At 42.3% G+C, this 18,452-nt stretch overlaps 2 protein-coding genes across 2 annotated transcripts; one reads left to right on the plus strand and one right to left on the minus strand.

The window, feature by feature from the left end:
- brd10 (bromodomain containing 10) lies at positions 1-12,006 on the plus strand. Its single transcript, XM_082540989.1, is given in 10 exon segments — positions 1-2,040; positions 2,507-2,707; positions 2,825-4,257; positions 4,260-4,445; positions 4,537-4,598; positions 4,720-4,809; positions 4,915-5,030; positions 6,321-6,529; positions 6,737-8,761; positions 9,581-12,006. Coding segments are annotated over 10 exon segments (6,987 nt in total). The 5' UTR covers positions 1-1,348; the 3' UTR covers positions 11,554-12,006.
- A 299-nt stretch (positions 12,007-12,305) lies between these two features.
- On the minus strand, positions 12,306-16,832 carry mlana (melan-A). Its single transcript, XM_082541011.1, has 5 exons — positions 15,164-16,832; positions 13,628-13,720; positions 13,397-13,493; positions 13,060-13,167; positions 12,306-12,597 (listed from the first exon to the last, which is right to left on the minus strand). Exons 2-5 carry the CDS (start codon positions 13,714-13,716, stop codon positions 12,529-12,531), a joined length of 363 nt encoding a protein of 120 aa, XP_082397137.1. The 5' UTR covers positions 13,717-13,720; positions 15,164-16,832; the 3' UTR covers positions 12,306-12,528.
- Positions 16,833-18,452: the final 1,620 nt, after the last annotated feature.

Genomic DNA, 18,452 nt, shown 5'->3' on the forward strand with positions numbered 1-18,452 from the left:
ATTCTTTTATATCTCATCTAACTTATTTTAAGGCGCTTAAGCCCTTAAGTGTAAATGAACTTTAAACAGTGTCATTCCGTGCATTGTGGCTTTATCAGTTGGTGGATTTTTACGCGTGTATTAATTTGCGTAATGATAAGTGTCTCAGCGCGTTCGCATTTTGCACGACGATAAGAGACATACTTTTAAAAAGCTCAATGATACAGCATCGAGTGTGTGTAATGTATGTGTGTGCCCGCCTTCCCCCCCCCCCTCGTAAGAAATAAACAAAACAAAACAACGGTTCGGCGTGACACGGAACATGCTAGCTGCGTCAAGCTGCGCACATTTGCATCGAGGGCACGCAGGGTGGAAGCGAACTGGACACTTCAGTTGTCTTCAAACAACCCAGAGGAGTCAGTTACTAGCTTTTTGTAAGCGCTCAGCGTTCATAGTATACCTGCCACACGGTGTATATTTGACTCTGAAGTGAATGTGTACATTTTTACCCGCCATAAAGTAGCTGTCAAGTTGAAAACCTAGCTGGTTAGCTGGGTAGCTAGTGACAATGAACTGTTATGCGTTTTGAAACAATCGGCTAATGCTCCGTTAGCCGTCCAGTTGTCACTGACATCATTCCGTGCGATGGCGACATGATACGCCCGCTTAACTTTTTTACCTGGACATGTAACCGCTGCAACATTTTCACCATGGAGAGCAAACGCAGCAATTGCAGGCCCTAGGCTGGAAACAATAGCAAAGCTAGCAGAACTAGCAAGCCTTCGTGGCTGCTAAGCTTGCCCTGCCTGGTGCGTCTGAGGAGCCGAGCTGAAAACGGCGAGGTATGTCGTTGAACCAACCAAATTCTGTCTGTGGTCACTTCGTTTTGTTGTTATTTTGCACGTGGTCAGGATGCGAGGAGCGATAAGGGGGTGCCCTTTAGTTTTTGTTGAAGAACAGGCAGAGCAAACTTTTGTTTGCTTACCGTTATTCTGACTTGATTTTGCGCTAGCGTGTGAACAGCTAACTTCGAGTTAGCTAGACACTGATGCAGGGAAAGTTTTGAAAGATGGGGCATTTAGGGTAAGATAAGTCACCCCGCTAATTCTACGAGGTAAACACCCCCGCGTTTTATCATGTGTCTCTGATAATGTGTTCACTGTTCATGACATCGCTTAAAATGAAAGCAAACTTAGCTCAGCGATGTTGGGCATCAAATTAATTTACAGTTTTCCCATTTTGCGGTTTTTGGGGGCTGTATAAATGCATTGTATATTTGACCAAGTCTATTCTTTCATCACTGAGTGTTATTTGTAAAATAAGAAGTCGCCATAGGTGACACCTGTCACCCTCTTCAGGCGTCAGTGCTATGGATCAGGAGGACATGACCGAGGAAATCACAGCAGATGTGACTGACCGAGACTCCGCACCTCAGCAGCTCGCCTCTGACATCGTCATGTCTTCACAAAGTCAAAAATGGGCGCGCAGCAACGCTGAAAACACCGGCTTGGTTATAACAGAAGCGGGGCTCAGTAATGGCACCTGTGACGTTGATACAGTGGTGGCGTTGTGCTGCCCTGGTGACAGTGGAGATCTCACTGCAGAAGGTGACCACCTGGCTCTGAGCAATGATGGTATGTCAGAGTTTTCCAACAGTGACCTCTCACTGCCTGAAGTCTGCATTTCCACCAACAGCAATACCTTCGAAGAGGACATGAACTATGAGGTCCAGCAAGCTTATAGGATATTTACTGGCTTTCTTTTGGATAAGCACAAAGGGATCACCAGCCCATTCCTCTATCCCATTGGCCACCAGGAGGCCCAGCATGGTATCGGAGGGGTCAAGGGTCGGGTGCAGTCACAGCTCAGGCAGTCGATGTGCTTGCGGAGGATGGAGGAGAAGTTTGTCAGCCAGGAATACGAGACCATAACAGAGTTTGTTGCGGACTTCAGACTGATGTTGGAGAACTGTTATCGCTACCATGGTGTGGACCACTGGATCTCCAAACAGGCACAAAAGCTGGAAATTATGCTGGAGCAGAAGCTGACGCTGCTGTCCAGGTAAAGATAATGAAACTACACTCTTGAACAGATTGCTGCGGAGAGAAATGTCCAAAGTATTGTAAAGTTGCAATCACGATCATACCAAAGGTGTTTTCTGTCACTTGGATTCTCAACAAGTTGGTGTTTCACAAGTTTCCAGTCAGTAATTTATAATAATAGTAATGTTTATATTATTTTAAACTAAACTAAACTAAAATTAATAATAATAATAAAAAGTAATGTTTATAAAGTAACGAGACAGCAAATTATGTCTCAACCATCTTATTTAGTATTTATTTGCTTATTAATAACAAAATGTACTTGCATGTTACAGTTATCCCATTTTAAATAATTATTTGTCTGTTTGATCACATTAGTAGTGTCATTATACTCCATGTTCATTTGGTTTTACAAAGTAACTTTATTCGTTTTGGTGTACCCGGCTTTTTGTTTTCCTTTTTTCTTTCTCCATTTGTCAAACTAGAACGCTGCGAGAGAAAACAACTTTGGCAGTTACTTCTAAAGGACGTTTTGGGGCAGAGGAGGAACGGGGCACGGGGGGCACCTCCACGCGGCGGCGATCCACACCTCGTAGCCTTGCTACGATCACTGTCGGTGGGCACGAGTCGATCATGGTGCAGACCCTGCGGCTAGAGGAGCAACAGAGGGCCAAGGAGGAGAAGAGGTGAGTGAATTGCTGAAAGGAAAGACTAAAAGTCTCCGTTGCGTGTTGAGTTTTGTGATGATTTAGTGCAAAAGTAAAGCAGAGTCTAAAACCACAACTATACCTTTGCATTTGCAGGCAACGTGAGCTTGAGAAGAAAGAGGCTGAAGAAATGTCAGCTAAGGAGGTGGAAGAGTGGGAGCAGAGCTTGCTTTCACTGGCTTTTCCCCACACTGTGCAGACCCTCTGGGAACTCCCTGCTATAGGACACTTTCTCTGCCTAGCTCAGACTGCCCTCAACCTCCCTGAGATCATATTTTTTGAGCTGGAACGTTGTTTGCTGATGCCCCGTTGCAGCCTGCTCCTCTCCAAAATAATGTCTTCCCTGCTCTCGCCTCCACAGAGGAGGGCCACACTGCACCGCCGGCCTACGTTGCCTTACAGGCGATGGGAGTCGGAGCTAAGGCAGCGTGTTTTAGGCTGGTATCGAACCATTGGTGCCTCCCGTGATCAGCCAGGTCGCGCTGAACAGCTGGGACTTTGCCACCAGTTTTTTAGCACCCTAGGGGAGGTTAGCCCTTTAGAAGAGAAACCCTTCCACTTGTTGCCCTTCTATCAGCGAGTATGGCTTCTGAAGGGGCTATGTGATCATGTGTATGAAACACAGAAGGATGTACAGGATGCTGTGCTCGCCCAGCCCATCCACGAATGTAGGGAGTCTATCTTGGGCTATGACAGCAAGGAGAATACCTATATACATTTCCCACATTTCTGTGGCGCAGACCTGAGGATCTATCGCCAGAGCCCCAGCACACCCCCAGCATTCCCATTTCCTTCGGTATGGGTGAAAAAAGTTGATTTTAAGCCAGGTACGGAGGATGAGTCAGATGGCATGCGGGATGAGGGCAATAAAAGTGATAGGGGGTGTTTTGGAGTCTCCATGGACACTGTAGAGACCGGTAATTTGGGAAAACGGAAAAGAGAGACATTTAGTGTTTTCAAAAAGGAAAACGAGAAAGAAGAAGATCAAAAAAAGTTAAAGTTGTGGTCGCTGGAGCAGATTTCTGAATTAGCGTCCTCTGATGGAGACTCTTGTGAAGACTCTAAACTGGACTTAAAAATACACACAAACTCACTGCGCCACACACACATAAGTCCCAGTGAAGGAGGTAGTGTAAGAATTCATTTAAAGCAAGAGACTTTAGATGTGGAGCAACAAGCAAAGAGAATCACAATAAAACAGGAGCCGGGCTTGACACTGGGTGCGGTTCGCACTATTAAAGCAGAAACACAAGAGCCTTGTCTGAATGTAGGGGAGCACAGCTACACAGGCAGGTCTCCAGCTCGATCTGTGAATCTGGCCTCTCCAACTAAACCGTTGGGAGTCAAAATGGAGGGCGGAAGTCCCACTCAGGGACACCAAAGATCTTCGTGTTTTGAATGTTGTAAAAAGAAAACTAGCAGTGTTAAATCTGAGGAGTGTGGCTTCTGTTGTGGTCCATCAGAGCTGGCCACACAGCTGTCTTCTGAGAGCACTCAAAACTCGACTGAAGAGAGGGCGAATGACAAAATATGGACAAAAAAAAAAAGCGGAAGAAAAAGCGAGGGAGGGAACAGCTGCTGAGGGTAAAAGGAGAGCACAAGCAGCTACCGCATGTGGACAGGATGAGGCTGTCCCCAGCTGAGGCTGCCAAGTCTACACTGCGGAAAGTTGGCACAACAATCAAGAGAAAAGACAAGAAAAAGAAACATAAAACAGGTGAGGGGAAAAAAGATTGGTAATGATGTCGCTCCTGTGGCTTCCGTCAGTATTACATCAAAATCATTTGTGTATTAATTATTTCTGACAGGTAAAAAACCTGAATGTTCAAAGAAAATCAAAGAGGAACTTTCAGCTGAGCCCTCATTCAAGGTAGTCAGATTCACTGTACACTCTGATCTTGTTCCTTTGTTAGTCTGTTTTTTCCTATTTTAATTTTAAACCTGATTTAGTCCTTGACAGTTTTCTGTGCCCTTTTTTTCCTCTTGTATAGTTGGTCTGCACCAGTCTCGAGGAATTACGCGAGCTGATCGGTAAGACTGAAGATGAGCTTGATGACCTGGAGAGCACTAAAAAGAGATTGGTAGGTCACAGTCATTTTTATTAAGCAGAGGGAAAAAAGTTTGTTTCCTCACATTTCAGTGTTGCCCACTCACTTAAGTTTTCCTTTACACGTTTGAACTCGCAGGGTCGGTGGTACTATAGGAGAGAAGCAGTGAAAGACCTCCATAGCACACTAATCAGACTACTGAATGAGCTCTCACCCTGGGAACCCAAGCTTGTCAAAGCACACCAAAGGAACAGGTTTGACGCTTACACAATAATTGGATTTATTCTTCATTCATATTTATGCAAGCTCACTGGACACTTTATTAGGTACAACAGTAGGTAGGTTTGACCCCCTTTTGTCTTTAGAGCTTCCTTAATTCTTCATCGCACAGCTTCAACAAGGCAACAAGGTGCTATAAACATTGCTCAGAGATTTTGGGCGTTATGACGAAATAGCATCACACGGTTGCTGCACACTTGTTGGTTGCACGTCCATGGTGTGAATCTCGCTTTCCGCCACATCCCACAGGTGCTCTGTTGGATTGAGATCTGGTGACTGTGGAAGCATTTGAGTACAGAGAGAACTCACTGTCATGTTCAGGAAACCAGTGTTAGATCATTTGAATTCTGTAGTTGGTGTGTTATTCTTCTGAAAGCAGTTGTCAACCATCACCATCACTGTGGTCATACAAGGATGGTTTGCAATAATATTCAGGTGGGCTGTGGTGTTAAAATGATGCTCAACTGATACTGAGGGGCTCAAAGTGTGTCAGGAAAATAATATAAGAAATAATATATTTTATAGCAGAAATCAATAATTGTCAGATCAGGCAATGTTTTTCCAATCACCTATTGTCGATTTTGGTGAGCCTGTATCATTTGTAGGCTTCTCATCCGTAAACTCTCTCCGTACTCTTTCACATGATTCTTGCGTAGGTGGTAGAAGAGGTTTGTCGTGTTTGAGCCTGTGGTGGGGCATAATTTGAATAGTACAGTTTTGCCTTTCTATCATCTTGAAGTAATCTGGAAATTGTTTTCTGACTTCTGGTATTAACAAGGCATTATTAATCAGAAAGCTGCTGCTCACTGGATATTTTCTCTTGTCTTTTTTAGTCTGTTCTTTGTAAGCCCTAGAGAGGGTTGTGCTGAAAAATCTTACCTGACTTATCTTTATGCTGATGCTCCTTTTGAACTTCAAGAGGTCATCTTGTCTCAGTCTACGTGCCTAAATGATTTGAGTTGGAAGCATGTGATAGGCTTGTTAGCCATTTATGATGACAAGCAGTTAACCTACTGCAATTAATAAATTGGCCAGTGAGTGTTTATTCAAATACATTCAAATTGAATTTAAGGTTTACCATGATTGAGTTTTGTTGGTGTTGTCTTCTGTTTAATTTGTATTGCTGGTCTTAATGGTATGTTTGCTCATTTGGTGGTCGTCTGTCCAGAACAAAGTATAGTGATGACAACTTTATTTAAACAGCTCATTGTAATATAGCATCATTACTGAAGTCTTGATTTTTTTCATTGTTTTTCTATTGTCAGGCTTCGTTTGAAGAAGGAATTTGATGATTTCAAGAAGCACCCAGAGTACAGTAACTTTGAGCGCGAAGAGAGCAATTTATCATCATCATCATCTGATGATGATGAAGAAAGGGATTTAGGGAAGGAGGTTCCTTCACTGTCAGATCATTATGGGAGATCAGAAGAGGAAGACATGGAAAACAGAGTTCCCAGAGGTCTCTGGAGTGGAGGTAATTGCGCTTGAATCTAACGTTGTTGTTTTGTTTACTGAAATGTAAGATTTTCCTCATTCTGTAGGCAGTAGTGCAGTCAGTTTACACTGTTCTTAGCTTATTTGACTGTACTACATGAAAGTCACTGCCTATTGAACCTTCATAGGCAATTGTAAAGCTTATAAATCAATATATCTCTAATAGACTTTTCTATTTTCTTCTCAGAAAGCACTAGAGACATTAAGGCTGAGTCTACTGGAGAAAACACGGTGACATGTGTACCTCCAAACCACCTAAAACACCCTCAAGCCAGTACAGAGAAAGGAATTGGTCTGTGGCAAAAAGATCAGACTGTAAGCAGCATAATTGCTTATGCCGACTCCAGGTCACAGTCGAGATCTGACCTGAACCCAGCAAATAAATCCAGGGATTCAGCATGGGCAGAAAGGGTAACAGCCCATGCTTCAGCGCCTCCCAGATCCCCCATCCTTCACCCAACCATTGGACTACCTAAGGGCTACACGCCCATCCCCACCCTGCTGGCTAAGAGTGTGGGAAACAAAGTGACCTTAATGAATCGACCTGCTGATTGCCCAGGTGTTAACAGTGAAGATGAACCGAGCAAGAGGTCTTTGGTCTCGCTGCCTACAACTGCAGTAGCTAACACCAAACTTTCAAAAGCACAAAGTTCTCCATCCAGTTCCCAACAGAACAAGCAACAGATTGAGGTACGAGGACCACAGCAGACAAAAGCCCCTGAGCAGTCAGAAGTGGCCACTGTGGCAGCAGTTCTTCCTAAATCTCCACAAGGCAAACCAACACAGACTGCACTTAAAAATCCAGTCCAAGTGGTGTACAAGGTGCCTGAGGGACTGGGTCACCTTGTAAGGAAAGACAACAATAGCCCAATAAAGATCTCAGTTCAGCCCGTCCTGGGCCAAGACACTGGAGAAAAGACTGTCCAGCAAGTAGTGATTCTGCCTTCTAACCTTCTCGTTCATAAAACTGAAGCAAAGTCTTGCTCTTTAGCTCAACAACAGACTAAAGGCTTTCAGGCAATAGTTTCCAAAGTGGCCAGCTCTTTTTGTATGTCTACCGATGTGCCTGGGTTCAGGATTCCTGAAAACAGAATTCCTGTTCAACAAGTGGCGCCCCTAAAAGATGCCAGGACAGTGAAGACCCCTTCTCCTTCGGTTTCACCTCGTCTTCAACATGGGGCTCTAAACAGAGCAGGATCTAAAGAGACACAGTTATGCAGTGTCCAAGCTAGTGCTTCACACGATACCACACCAAACACAACCTCCATCACAGCAGTTTCAAATGCAGTTTGTACTGAGCCTGAGAAACCTACAGACCCGAAACAGGAGCTGAAGACTGTGTGCATCCGTGACTCACAGTCAATCCTGGTAACAACTAGATGTGGCAACACGGGCATTGTCAAGGTCCAGACATCCTCGGACCAAAACACACTTGGCTCTGTACATACCAGTCCAGTCATCACTATCTCGCCTCAGTTTAAAGCCTTCCTTCTGTCCAAGGCCACACAGTCTACTTCTGCTCCCACTCAGACCGCACCTTCTGTTGTCCAAGCAATGACAATTTCCCAACCCCAGCAGCAGATCCATCCTGTGTTAAAAACCCCTTCCTCTCTCAAAAATACCATGCTCACTGCAACCACTGGTAGTGGTATAACATGCCCAAAAAGTCAAACTACAGCCAGTGCTGTTGCTGTAAGTCAGGGCCTCAGTAGCTCAACTGGTTCTACAGTTGTGACAAACATTTCTCAGCCAGTCCACACACCTGCTGCTGGTTCTCATTTTCAAGCTTCAGTAGCTAATAGCAGTGTTGCCATGCCACTACAAAGTGGCTCAGGGTTTTCCCAAGCAGCCACCAGCAAGACTGGTATGAAACGCACCACTACAGATGAAGGATCCCAAGTTACCAAATTCATCCTGGTTACTCCATCTTCATCCTCATCCTCAAATGTAGCTGCATCCAAAGGGACACCCTCCTCCCCGAAGCCAGGTCCTAGTTCAAGACTCATGTTTGTCACTCAGCCCGCATTGACATCATCAGCCACCGTCATTGGAAGCCTTTCAGCACCGGCGATGGCAACGTGTGCAAGTGGACAGGGAGCAACCACTTCATTATCAAGTCAGACTCTGAAGGTGGGATTAAAACCAGGAAAACCTGCTAGAAGTATCAGCTTGGAGCCATTGTCCAAGGGCAAAAACATCACCCTGCCCCAAGGTGAGTTTTTGTTTTTTTATTATTATTATTATTTGTTGTTTGTCTTGGGTTGGCTCAATTTTGAAAACTTTGTAAAGTTTATGTGTATAACATGTATCTCATAGTGGGAGAAATGCCACACTATCCAATGTTGGCATATAAGTAAATCGAATGTAGCAGAGCAGGTGAAGCTTTTTAAGCAGTGAAGTTGGTGAGCAGGGATCTGCTCTGAACCCCTTCTTGGTTGCAGTGGTGATAGACAGATTAACTTGAGGTCATGGTTTGGACATGTGCAAAGGAGGGATAGTGGATTTACTGGACGAAGGATGTTCAAGATTGAGTTGCCATGTGGACAGGAGAAAACAAGGAAGACCACAGAGAAGGTTCATGTATGCAGTGAAGAAGGGCACGGAGAGGGTTGATTTGAAAGAATGGGAAGAAGATAATTCGTTATGGCAGCCTTAAAAGGATGCAGGCAAAAGAAGAAGAGAAGATGGTTTGATAAATGACTTACCTGTGATTTTGATAGTGATTACAGGAATGTGTGCTGCTCTTGTCTTCTGTAGAAAGCATTATCTTGCAGAACAACTGAGGACAACACGTCTTGGTCATGCTGCCTTCTTACTCAGAGTGAGTGAGTGAGAGAGAGAGAGAGAGAGAGAGAGACAGCATGGCTATATGATGATGTCATCTTCACAGTTGGTTTGGCTTGGAAAAAAGACTGATGTGTTGGACTCGCATTGTTGACTACTTCGCTGTAGTGCTTGATTTGCTGGAATCAAAGAAACCTTTTCCACCACAAATTTAATAAATATTTTTCTCATCTTTATGTTTCACCAGGTGTTCAAATCCAGTTACCAGGGAAAGCAACTACTGGACAGACTACTTATGCCCTGTCACAGTCTGCTTCCAAGTTCACACCAGGGTCTGTTTCAAATGCATGTGGTCCAACAACCTTCACCACTACCACTGGACTGGTCCCAGCAACAAGTTTAAATGCCATCACTAGTTCTTCCCAGCTTGTCTCTCATGGATCAGTCAGCACCAGCTCTCACCTCCAGGGAATCCCAGCATCCTCCTTGATGTCACAAACAGGCTGTTATACATCCATAAACACTGCTGCTGCTCAGCCAAAGGGAAACATGATAAAGAATGATGTTAATATCCCAGGAAGCGTAGTGTCCATCACCACTCCTGTTCAGACAGCTACTACTGTGGAGAGTAGGCCAGACCGAACTTCCACACTCACTCTTGATTGTCAGAGGAGTATCGGTGAAGAAACCACTTCCTCCTCCTCCTTCTCTTCATCTCAGTTTGCTCGCAATAAAACCCAACTCCCTCTCTCCTCTGCAACAACCACCTGTACCCCATTCACCACCTCTGCAACCAGCACAATCCAGCAGAGAATAGTCATTAACACCTCTACGCCACTTGCTGCTGGCACACAAATTCTCCTCAACAATGCACGCTTTGTAGTCCCTCCCCAGGGTTTGGCTCCAGGCAGCCACGTCCTTATCATCTCTAGCCCTGCACAACAAGTGCCTCCTGCCAGTCCTACAAGCACTGGACCATCAGTACCTTCTCAAGGTGCAAGCCATGCCATGGTAGCCCCCAGGGCGCCAGTTTTACCCCAACCCCCAGCCAGGCTGCCTGGTGTCACAGCTGTAAGTTCTCCCTTTGTGGCAAGCACCCCTGCTGTCGTTCCACCGTTGCTGGCAACCACTCCTAATGTCTTGTCACTAAAACTAACAGGAACACCTGGCCTGGGCTCAAATTTGTTACCCAGTAAAACAAATGTAGTATCGGCACTTCCTAGGTTGCCAACTGCACACGTGGGTAACTTTGCGTTACCTCCAGTAGGTACATCCACTCTGGTCTCCCCTACAGCAAGGTTAGACAGTGTACCAACTGTACCAGTGTTAACAAGTGCCCCTTGTCTTGGATCAGCACAGGGCACAGTCAGACTAGCTGCCACTACACAAGCAAAATGTTTATCAACCATTTCACCTGTAGTAGCACCCCCCTTGGCCAGATTGTCGGGACCTCTGTCATTGCCTGTAGTACCCAGGCCATCAGCTGTTACCCTACCCAGCCCTGTTATACCAGTTCCTGCACCCCTCTCTTCGCCAGTAGCACCAGTAATAGCAGACACACCAGCTTTGCATGGTTCTCTTCCTACCCAGCATGTGATTGCAGTGACAACCCTAGGCATACAGCCTCAGCAGACAGCTGTCCGATTTGCAGCACCGACCACCGCTCAACCACAGGTTTTAATGCATTCAGGGCTGAGCAACACATCAATCAAAAAACAGACCCCACTCGTGCAAACAGTGCCTGCTGGCACACGGACACAGGTTTTGCCAACTGTGGCTGTTCCACCAATCATCAGTGGAGTCTCTAGAATGCAGGCACTGCCTGTTGCTACTGTTCCACCCATCGGAAGCACTGTCAACACATTTGAAACAGCAACTGTGGAGACCACATCTTCATCCAGCACAACTGTAATAATCACTCCAGGTCAAACAATCCCATCGAGTAAAACGAACACCACCATCCATCCACCTGTTGTACTGACCAATCAGACACTTGGAAAACACTCTGTGGAGACCTCAGCCCTGGGTCTGCATACAAGTGTAGCTTCCAAGATGCTCATTAGTCCCGATGGGGCTGTTTTGAGCACTGTTCAGCGGCCGGTCAGTTCAGCAGAGCTGACTGAACCTCGGGATGCACTGGTGATTTGTACCAACAGTTCCACTGGAGCACTACAAACACATGATTCCTCTTTACAGCCTTCAACGGCAGACACAAAGTGAACCAATTAAAGTGGAGTGTGAAAGCTCAGACACCACTTTTCAGCTGCTTAGTTTTAGCAGGGTTCACATATTTTTGCTTGTTTTAATCCTGGTTAAAGAACTACATTTTCAGCTTTAGTTTGACTCCTAACTTAAACTTATGCTACATTAGGTTTCATCCTCTGATTTAATTGTCTTACATGTAAACCTGCTCAGTCAGACATGGTGAAAAATGTATACTGTGAAGAGTTTCTGGAGGGGGACACTACTAAGGTTGCCCTGATTTCAAATGTGTAGACCCTTCCTTGAGTAATTGCAAGTGTTATAACCAATTGATACAACAGGAAGGTAGATGAAATAGATTTCAAGTTGAGCTTTAGCAGTTTAGCATTTCAGTCCCAGTATTGTTTACGATTTATCATTACAACTTGCTCTACTTTTGTCTGTCAGGTTGGAAAGAAAAGAAAGGAAAAATCCATCAGCATCCAGTCTGTCATGTCCTTATTTTCAACTAGTAACTATTTGAAAGAGGCATTTTACTTTTTAGAAATAAACTACTAGAGAAATTTGTACTACATATTTGAGCCAATATAAATGTTTTAAAGTCACATTTATTTATTTTTACCATATAGATTTTTTTCCCCCCCAAAAAATAAAAAAAATTACTAGGTACATTTTCATGGAACAATTCTGGACGATACTGCATGGAAATAAACAATGCAACTGTCCCAAACAAGCGTGTCTGCTTTCTTATCCTCAGAAATGTGCAATAATAGTGTTTTACTGTTTATTGAAACAAGCTATAGTATTAAAGCTGTGTTCATTTTTGTCGTTTTTAATTTTACAAAGTGGGAGATACAGTAGTTTCACCTATATTTGGCTACAATGCACTATATTGCTAGGGACATAAGATTATATATTTTCAAACAGCAAGGTGAGCTTGGAGTTCCTTCTTCATTGTCTTTCTTTGCCTCTTCCATCTTCAGCCACAGTGCTTCAGGGGGAATACGGAGGTGGCAAAGGCCCAGAGGAAATCTTCTCATAGGCTGGAGGTGCATTAGGAACCTGTAGAGAAGTGGAACAACAACAAAAATGAAAGCTACAGTTCAGTTATATGTGAATAACATGTTTATGCAGCGTTGAAAAGTGAAGCCAAAGTTTATTTCCCTAGGGACGTGTCATAACAACAAATGCAAAATGTCAATTTTTCACACACGGGATTCCACATGATATTTGAAAGACTGCTGCTCTGATCCTCCTTTCACTTTTCCACCATACACACATCATCTCTGGGAACTAAACATTTTTATACCTCCCTCCAGTCTGGTGACATAATCCTTGCTTCAGGCATCCACAGCTTTTGCTTTCACGTGCTCTACATCATGTTTCAAAGCTCTGAGGCTCTGTGTGGAATATCAGGTTGCACAAAATTTAAATGAAATACCTACTGATTTGTGATTTTTTTTTTGGGCGGGGCATTACTATATCCTGTATATGTGGCTATTATTCCTGAAGTAATTGTCTCACCACAGATCGGAAGCTGCCAAAATCAGTAAGAGCCATCTTGTTTTCTGCTGGAGATCCTGCCTCCGAGTACTGGCTTCCTGTATAACCTGATGATCCTGATCTGGGGCTCTGCAAGTTACAGAAATGTGTACGAGGGTTTGTGATGAAACAAAATGAGAACATTGTGATGAAACAAAATGAGAACATAGTGATACAGGCTGGGAAAAGATGGGTACAAACTGAACACATGATGCTCTTTGAAATAGGGTGAACTGAATTTTCATTTTGACATTTTACAGATGTTCACCAACAACAAATCAGAATAACATAAATCAGTTATAAAGTGTGATGGTCTCACTCTGATAAGTTTGTAGCCACTCCTTTTCTTGAAGTACCAGCAGCCAAGGATGAGAAGTGCTGCAAGGATGACAACCAGCAGAGCTATGCCCACTGCCCTGTGGTCCACAACACAATTCAAATTGAGAAAAACTTTTCTTTGCACATGGGTTTTAAAGTGTTCACAACAATACAAATTTGGGCACAGCAGTAGCTTAATAGCAATGATTTTAAGATGACAATAGACACATACTCCTCAGCTCTGACGTTTCCTCGCCTGCTGCTGGCAAAATAAACGTTGAAGTCCCCACGAGGCATGCCGTGTGTACGATTACACAACATCAAGCTGAAAGTCAACAAGGGATAATTTTATAAGGAACAAATAGACAATACGCTCACATGACTAACTATTTAAACCCATTGTAGCCTATATAGCCATATAATAATTGAAAATGGACTATGATGTGAGGTACTGCTTTGATATTAAGGTCAAGGTCAAGGTCAAATTTATTTATATAGCACGTTTCAAACAGCCGATGCTGCACAAAGTGCTTAACAATATAAAAATGGCATTAAAAAGCAACAATGTAATACAATAATAACAATAAAAAACAATAATAGGACAATAAAAGAATTAAAACAATAACTAAACTAATTCAAATAAGACCAAAATGCTTGGGTCATAGTGTGTTAAAAGCCAGGGCATAGAAATGTGTCTTTAGTAATGATTTAAATTGCTCAAGTGTTTGTGCAGATCTAATATTTAAGGGGAGACTATTCCAAAGTCTGGGACCTGCCACAGAGAAGGATCTATTACCACGGGATTTGAGATTAGTCCGTGGGATGGCCAACATTAGTTTTGAGCTAGACCTCGTGGTTTTTCCTGGAGCATAGGCAGAGAGGAGCTCAGACAGGTAAGGAGGGGCTCGGGCATGAAGTGACTTAAAAACAAAAAGTAAAAGTTTAAATTGGATCCTGTAGGAGACAGGAAGCCAGTGTAAAGAAGCTAAAACTGGGGTTATATGCTCTCTCCGTTTGGTACCAGTTAGCAGGCGAGCAGCTGCAGTTTGAACCATCTGAAGACGATGGATGGTGGCCTGATCTAGACCATAATACAATGAATTGCAGTAGTCTAATATTATCCCAGAGGGAGGTCCATAAACTGCCAAACAAATAGTCTGGACACAATTAAATGCCATAAAGCTTAGCTCTGCACTGTGAAATCATTATTATCTACCCGCATGCAAATTTTTTAAGTGAAAATATTATATTGTACCTAATCTTGATAAGGTAAAATTAAGTTCAGATAGTCCTCACTCTTTAATAGCCTGTAATGTAAAGCCAGTATGTCTTGATACAATTATTAAAACTTTTAAAATAACACAAAGGTGTAACTGTGTAGGGGTTCCAAGCTTTGGACCACTTACTTTTTCCACTCTGTGTCTGTCCAGTGTATACACCGGACTTAGCTGCATCTCTTCTATCTGTCTATTCTCTCTGTCTTTGTGTTGACTGATGCTATCTTACAGACTTCAAGTGCACATCAATACAAATCACATATATATTATGTAGATACAATGGAAATCGACTGCTACTAAGGTTGTCTTTGAGCATCCTACATCTGTGCAGTGAAATGAACCTTATCAAGAAGACCCTAATTAGCATTTCCTTAATTCACATTAATGTCATGTCAAATTGAGCCTTTCATAAAAGCGCAATGCCCCACATGCCTTTAACAAGCCTTCTTTTTATAGAAAAGTAAGACAAACAGAAAAACCAGCTACCTTACCGAGTTTGAGAGAAAGGATTCAGAAAGCAGCTCTTCTGGTCGGTTTGGCTTCTCAGAAAGATTGGGTCCACAGAGCGCTGTGTTTCTTCACTCCTCAAATATCTTAACTCAGTGTGCTGGAGAGCAGAGAGGGGCAAAAACCCCTCATGACCGTCACGGGTTAGAGACTCATGGTTAAACCCATTGAAGCGGAGTAATTACCGTGAAACCCTACGGCAACATTATTATCCACTCGTGAAACTACAGGCGTCAGCTGCTGGCCTTTCATATGACTGTGTGTGTGTTTGTGTGTGTATACCAACTTCATTATTATTGATAAATATCCTAATGAAATTATATAGATATAAGGAAAGGAATACAAAAATTCAATACAATACCAGGCTAAGTATCTCAATGATATCACGCCTTTATCATAAAAGATAAAATACCTTCAAATTACCACAATGTAATATAAGAATTTCATAAATACTATAAACCTAAACAGTAATTTCAGTCATAAAGTCTAACAAACAAACAAACAACAAAAGGAAACATTTCTGATCCCAGTATCACTGTTTTAGATTTGTGAGGAGTATTTGCCTGGATTATCTCAGCTCCTAAACAAAACAAAACTTCTGCTCAAGTAATTTCTTCATCTGCTGTAGTGCAAAGATACAATATTATGCAAAAGTCTTGAGCTATTACTCTTTTCTTTTTCTTTTTAATGTTTTGCTTCCAGACTTTCTTGCGATTTTCAAAGAAGTACTCTTAAAGAATAGTTCTCCAGTTTTCTGAAGGTGTTTTGACTTATTTTTAGTTTAGTCTTTGTACCTAACAATTTAAATAGGAATGTTTTTTTCTTTAACCTACAAATCATCAAGTGTAAAAAAGGCACCTACGCCAATGAACCAATTTTGTGTGGACATGTTACAGACAACCAATTTTAAATTGTACCTTTTTGTGCACTTTTTTACTTGCAGCTTGTCACAAAAGCACATAACTTGTTCTCATTTCTAAAAACAAATGAATCTAAAAAAAAAAACCCAAACAAACACCAAAGATAACACAGTGTGACAGCCGCAAAACAGCATTTTTGCATTAAAAAGGGGACTCCCAAAGAGCTCTTAGCTAAAAGCTTGGCACATCTCAGTGTGGTGTGCAGGACAAATGAAGAATTGATCGGCCTGAAAAGCTATCTACAGCAGATGAGCAGTATTTGAAAGGTATGTCCTTGAGAAATGGGAAAAATCCAGCAAAGACTTGAGACAGGACCTGATGATGCATCTGGTCCTTCAGTTGACCCATCTACTGTTCACTGAAACCTCATCAGAAATGGTCTCAGGTGAAGGGTGGCTGTCAAGAAGGCATTCAAGAAGTGAGCTAGGGAGAAAAGGCTGAAGTATGCCAAATTACACAAGAACAGGACTGAAAAATCAGTGACAGCAGGTCTCATGGAGTGATGAATCCAAAAGTGAAACCTTTGTTTCAAATAGTCATCAATATGTAAGGTTAGAAGAGAGGTACAATAGTGAGTGTTTGCAGCCATCTGTAAAACACAGTGGATGCTCTGTCATGGTTTAGGTCTGCATTTTGGCCAGTGGTGAATTAATTTTGCCTAATATATGTTAGCATATTTCAATAAACTGGTGAAAATATATCAAATTTTCCTAACAAAATATAAAGAAATGATGGTTGGCTAAAAAAAAACCCTTCACAGTTTAAATCTAAAAAGTAATTTTTTTAAAGATATATAATTAAAGGTAAAATGTGAGCTAAACGCTTTCTGTGTTTTCTACGTTCTTTCTGTGTCTGTGTGAGTTCTCTGGGGTTAGGCTAAATGGTGATCCTAAATTGCTCATATGGGTGCAAATGTGAGTGTGAATGGTTGTCTGACTGGCACACTTGTCCCTGGAGTGGAATAAATAGATGGATGGATAGTAAATATGTTCTTCCTGCTTTGTAATTATGATAAAATGTATTTTAAAACTTCTTTTTTTTCTTATTGTTTTTACAGAAAAGAAGATGGAAAATAAAAGAGGACTCATTCCACTGGCCCATTCTCAATTATACAGTAGTTGTTACTGTTTTGGGTTTGTTTTCATAAGTCAAACTGCTGCTGGAGGGATCTTTTTTTTTGTCTCACTAAATGAAAACAGAAACTTTGATAGTTTTAGAGAGAGACAGAGAGGCTGTGGGGAGTGACGCAGGGGAGGCTGTTTGTTTTAATCTGGGATAACTTGACTTTTCCTCCACAAGAGGGAGACCAAATCCTGTTTATGAAACGAAATCTTAATGTGTCTCAAACCGAAGCTAAATGGTTTACTGCTGGCCTATTATGTAGCGTTGTAATGTAGTGTGAATAAATGTTTTAATATACTCACGTGTCCCCAAACCGCTACAGTCCTAATTAGTTTGGGTCATGTGAGAACATTTTAAAGAGGGGGCAGTGAATTTTGTAGCTCTGGGCAAGCTGTGGTTAAATTTTTAGTGGGAGGCAGTCAGTTGATTGATATATATATATATATATATATATATATATATATATATATATATATATTAGGGGTGCAACGATACACAAAATTCACGGTTCGGTTCGGTTCGATACTTTGGTGTCACGGTTCGATATTTTTTCGATACAAAAAAAATGTTCATGCCTTTTTAATTTTTCATTTATTAAAATTATAAATTTATATTTTAACTCAAAAGTACAGTTTTTAAATTTAACCCTAACCCTTGTGCGTGTTTTTTATTTTGACAGCGAATGCGCACCTGCGGACCACTTATGTGCAGCCCTGGTTATTTAGCTCATCATATTGCAGCCACAGAAATTATTTTGTCCATGAAACCATAAAGCTGCACTTTCTTTTTGCCTTATAGTCTGATTTGTCATAACTTCTCCGTTTTGTGGTAAGCTTTTCTTTGGCTGTCACTTCTTCACCCTGACCTTTCTTATTTGGCTCAGCAGAACTAAAATATATATATCCTGCTGCTTTTACACACGCACTCACATAAGCTCAGCGATTCTCTGCGCAATCAACCTCTCACATGTTTAAGCTTGCTGTGGGAGATTTCACTTGTCATGTTTGCATAGTAAGCTAACGATTAATAAGACGATGTCAGAGGAATTGGTGCGCAAATTATCATCACTCACAGATCAGTGCTGTCGCTCTCTATACACAGTTCGCACGATTGCAAAGTGAAAGCAAAAAAACAAGCGCAAATTCAAACGCGATTTCAATATGTCACATATTGACAGTGGCTCACCAATGCCAATGACATAATTACCCAGCTACATTTCTGAAAGAATGCA

The sequence above is a fragment of the Aulonocara stuartgranti genome, assembly GCF_965226115.1.
Source record: "Aulonocara stuartgranti genome assembly, chromosome: 7".
NCBI classification, from domain to species: domain Eukaryota; kingdom Metazoa; phylum Chordata; class Actinopteri; order Cichliformes; family Cichlidae; genus Aulonocara; species Aulonocara stuartgranti.

Excerpts from the sequence above, each read along its gene's own strand:
- mlana (XM_082541011.1), bottom strand. The coding sequence starts at position 13,716 with ATGTTGTGTAATCGTACACACGGCATGCCTCGTGGGGACTTCAACGTT. Across the intron at positions 13,494-13,627 it reads GGAAACGTCAGAGCTGAGGA|GGCAGTGGGCATAGCTCTGC; the intron begins GTATGTGTCTAT and ends TGTGGACCACAG. Across the intron at positions 13,168-13,396 it reads GTGGCTACAAACTTATCAGA|AGCCCCAGATCAGGATCATC; the intron begins GTGAGACCATCA and ends TGTAACTTGCAG.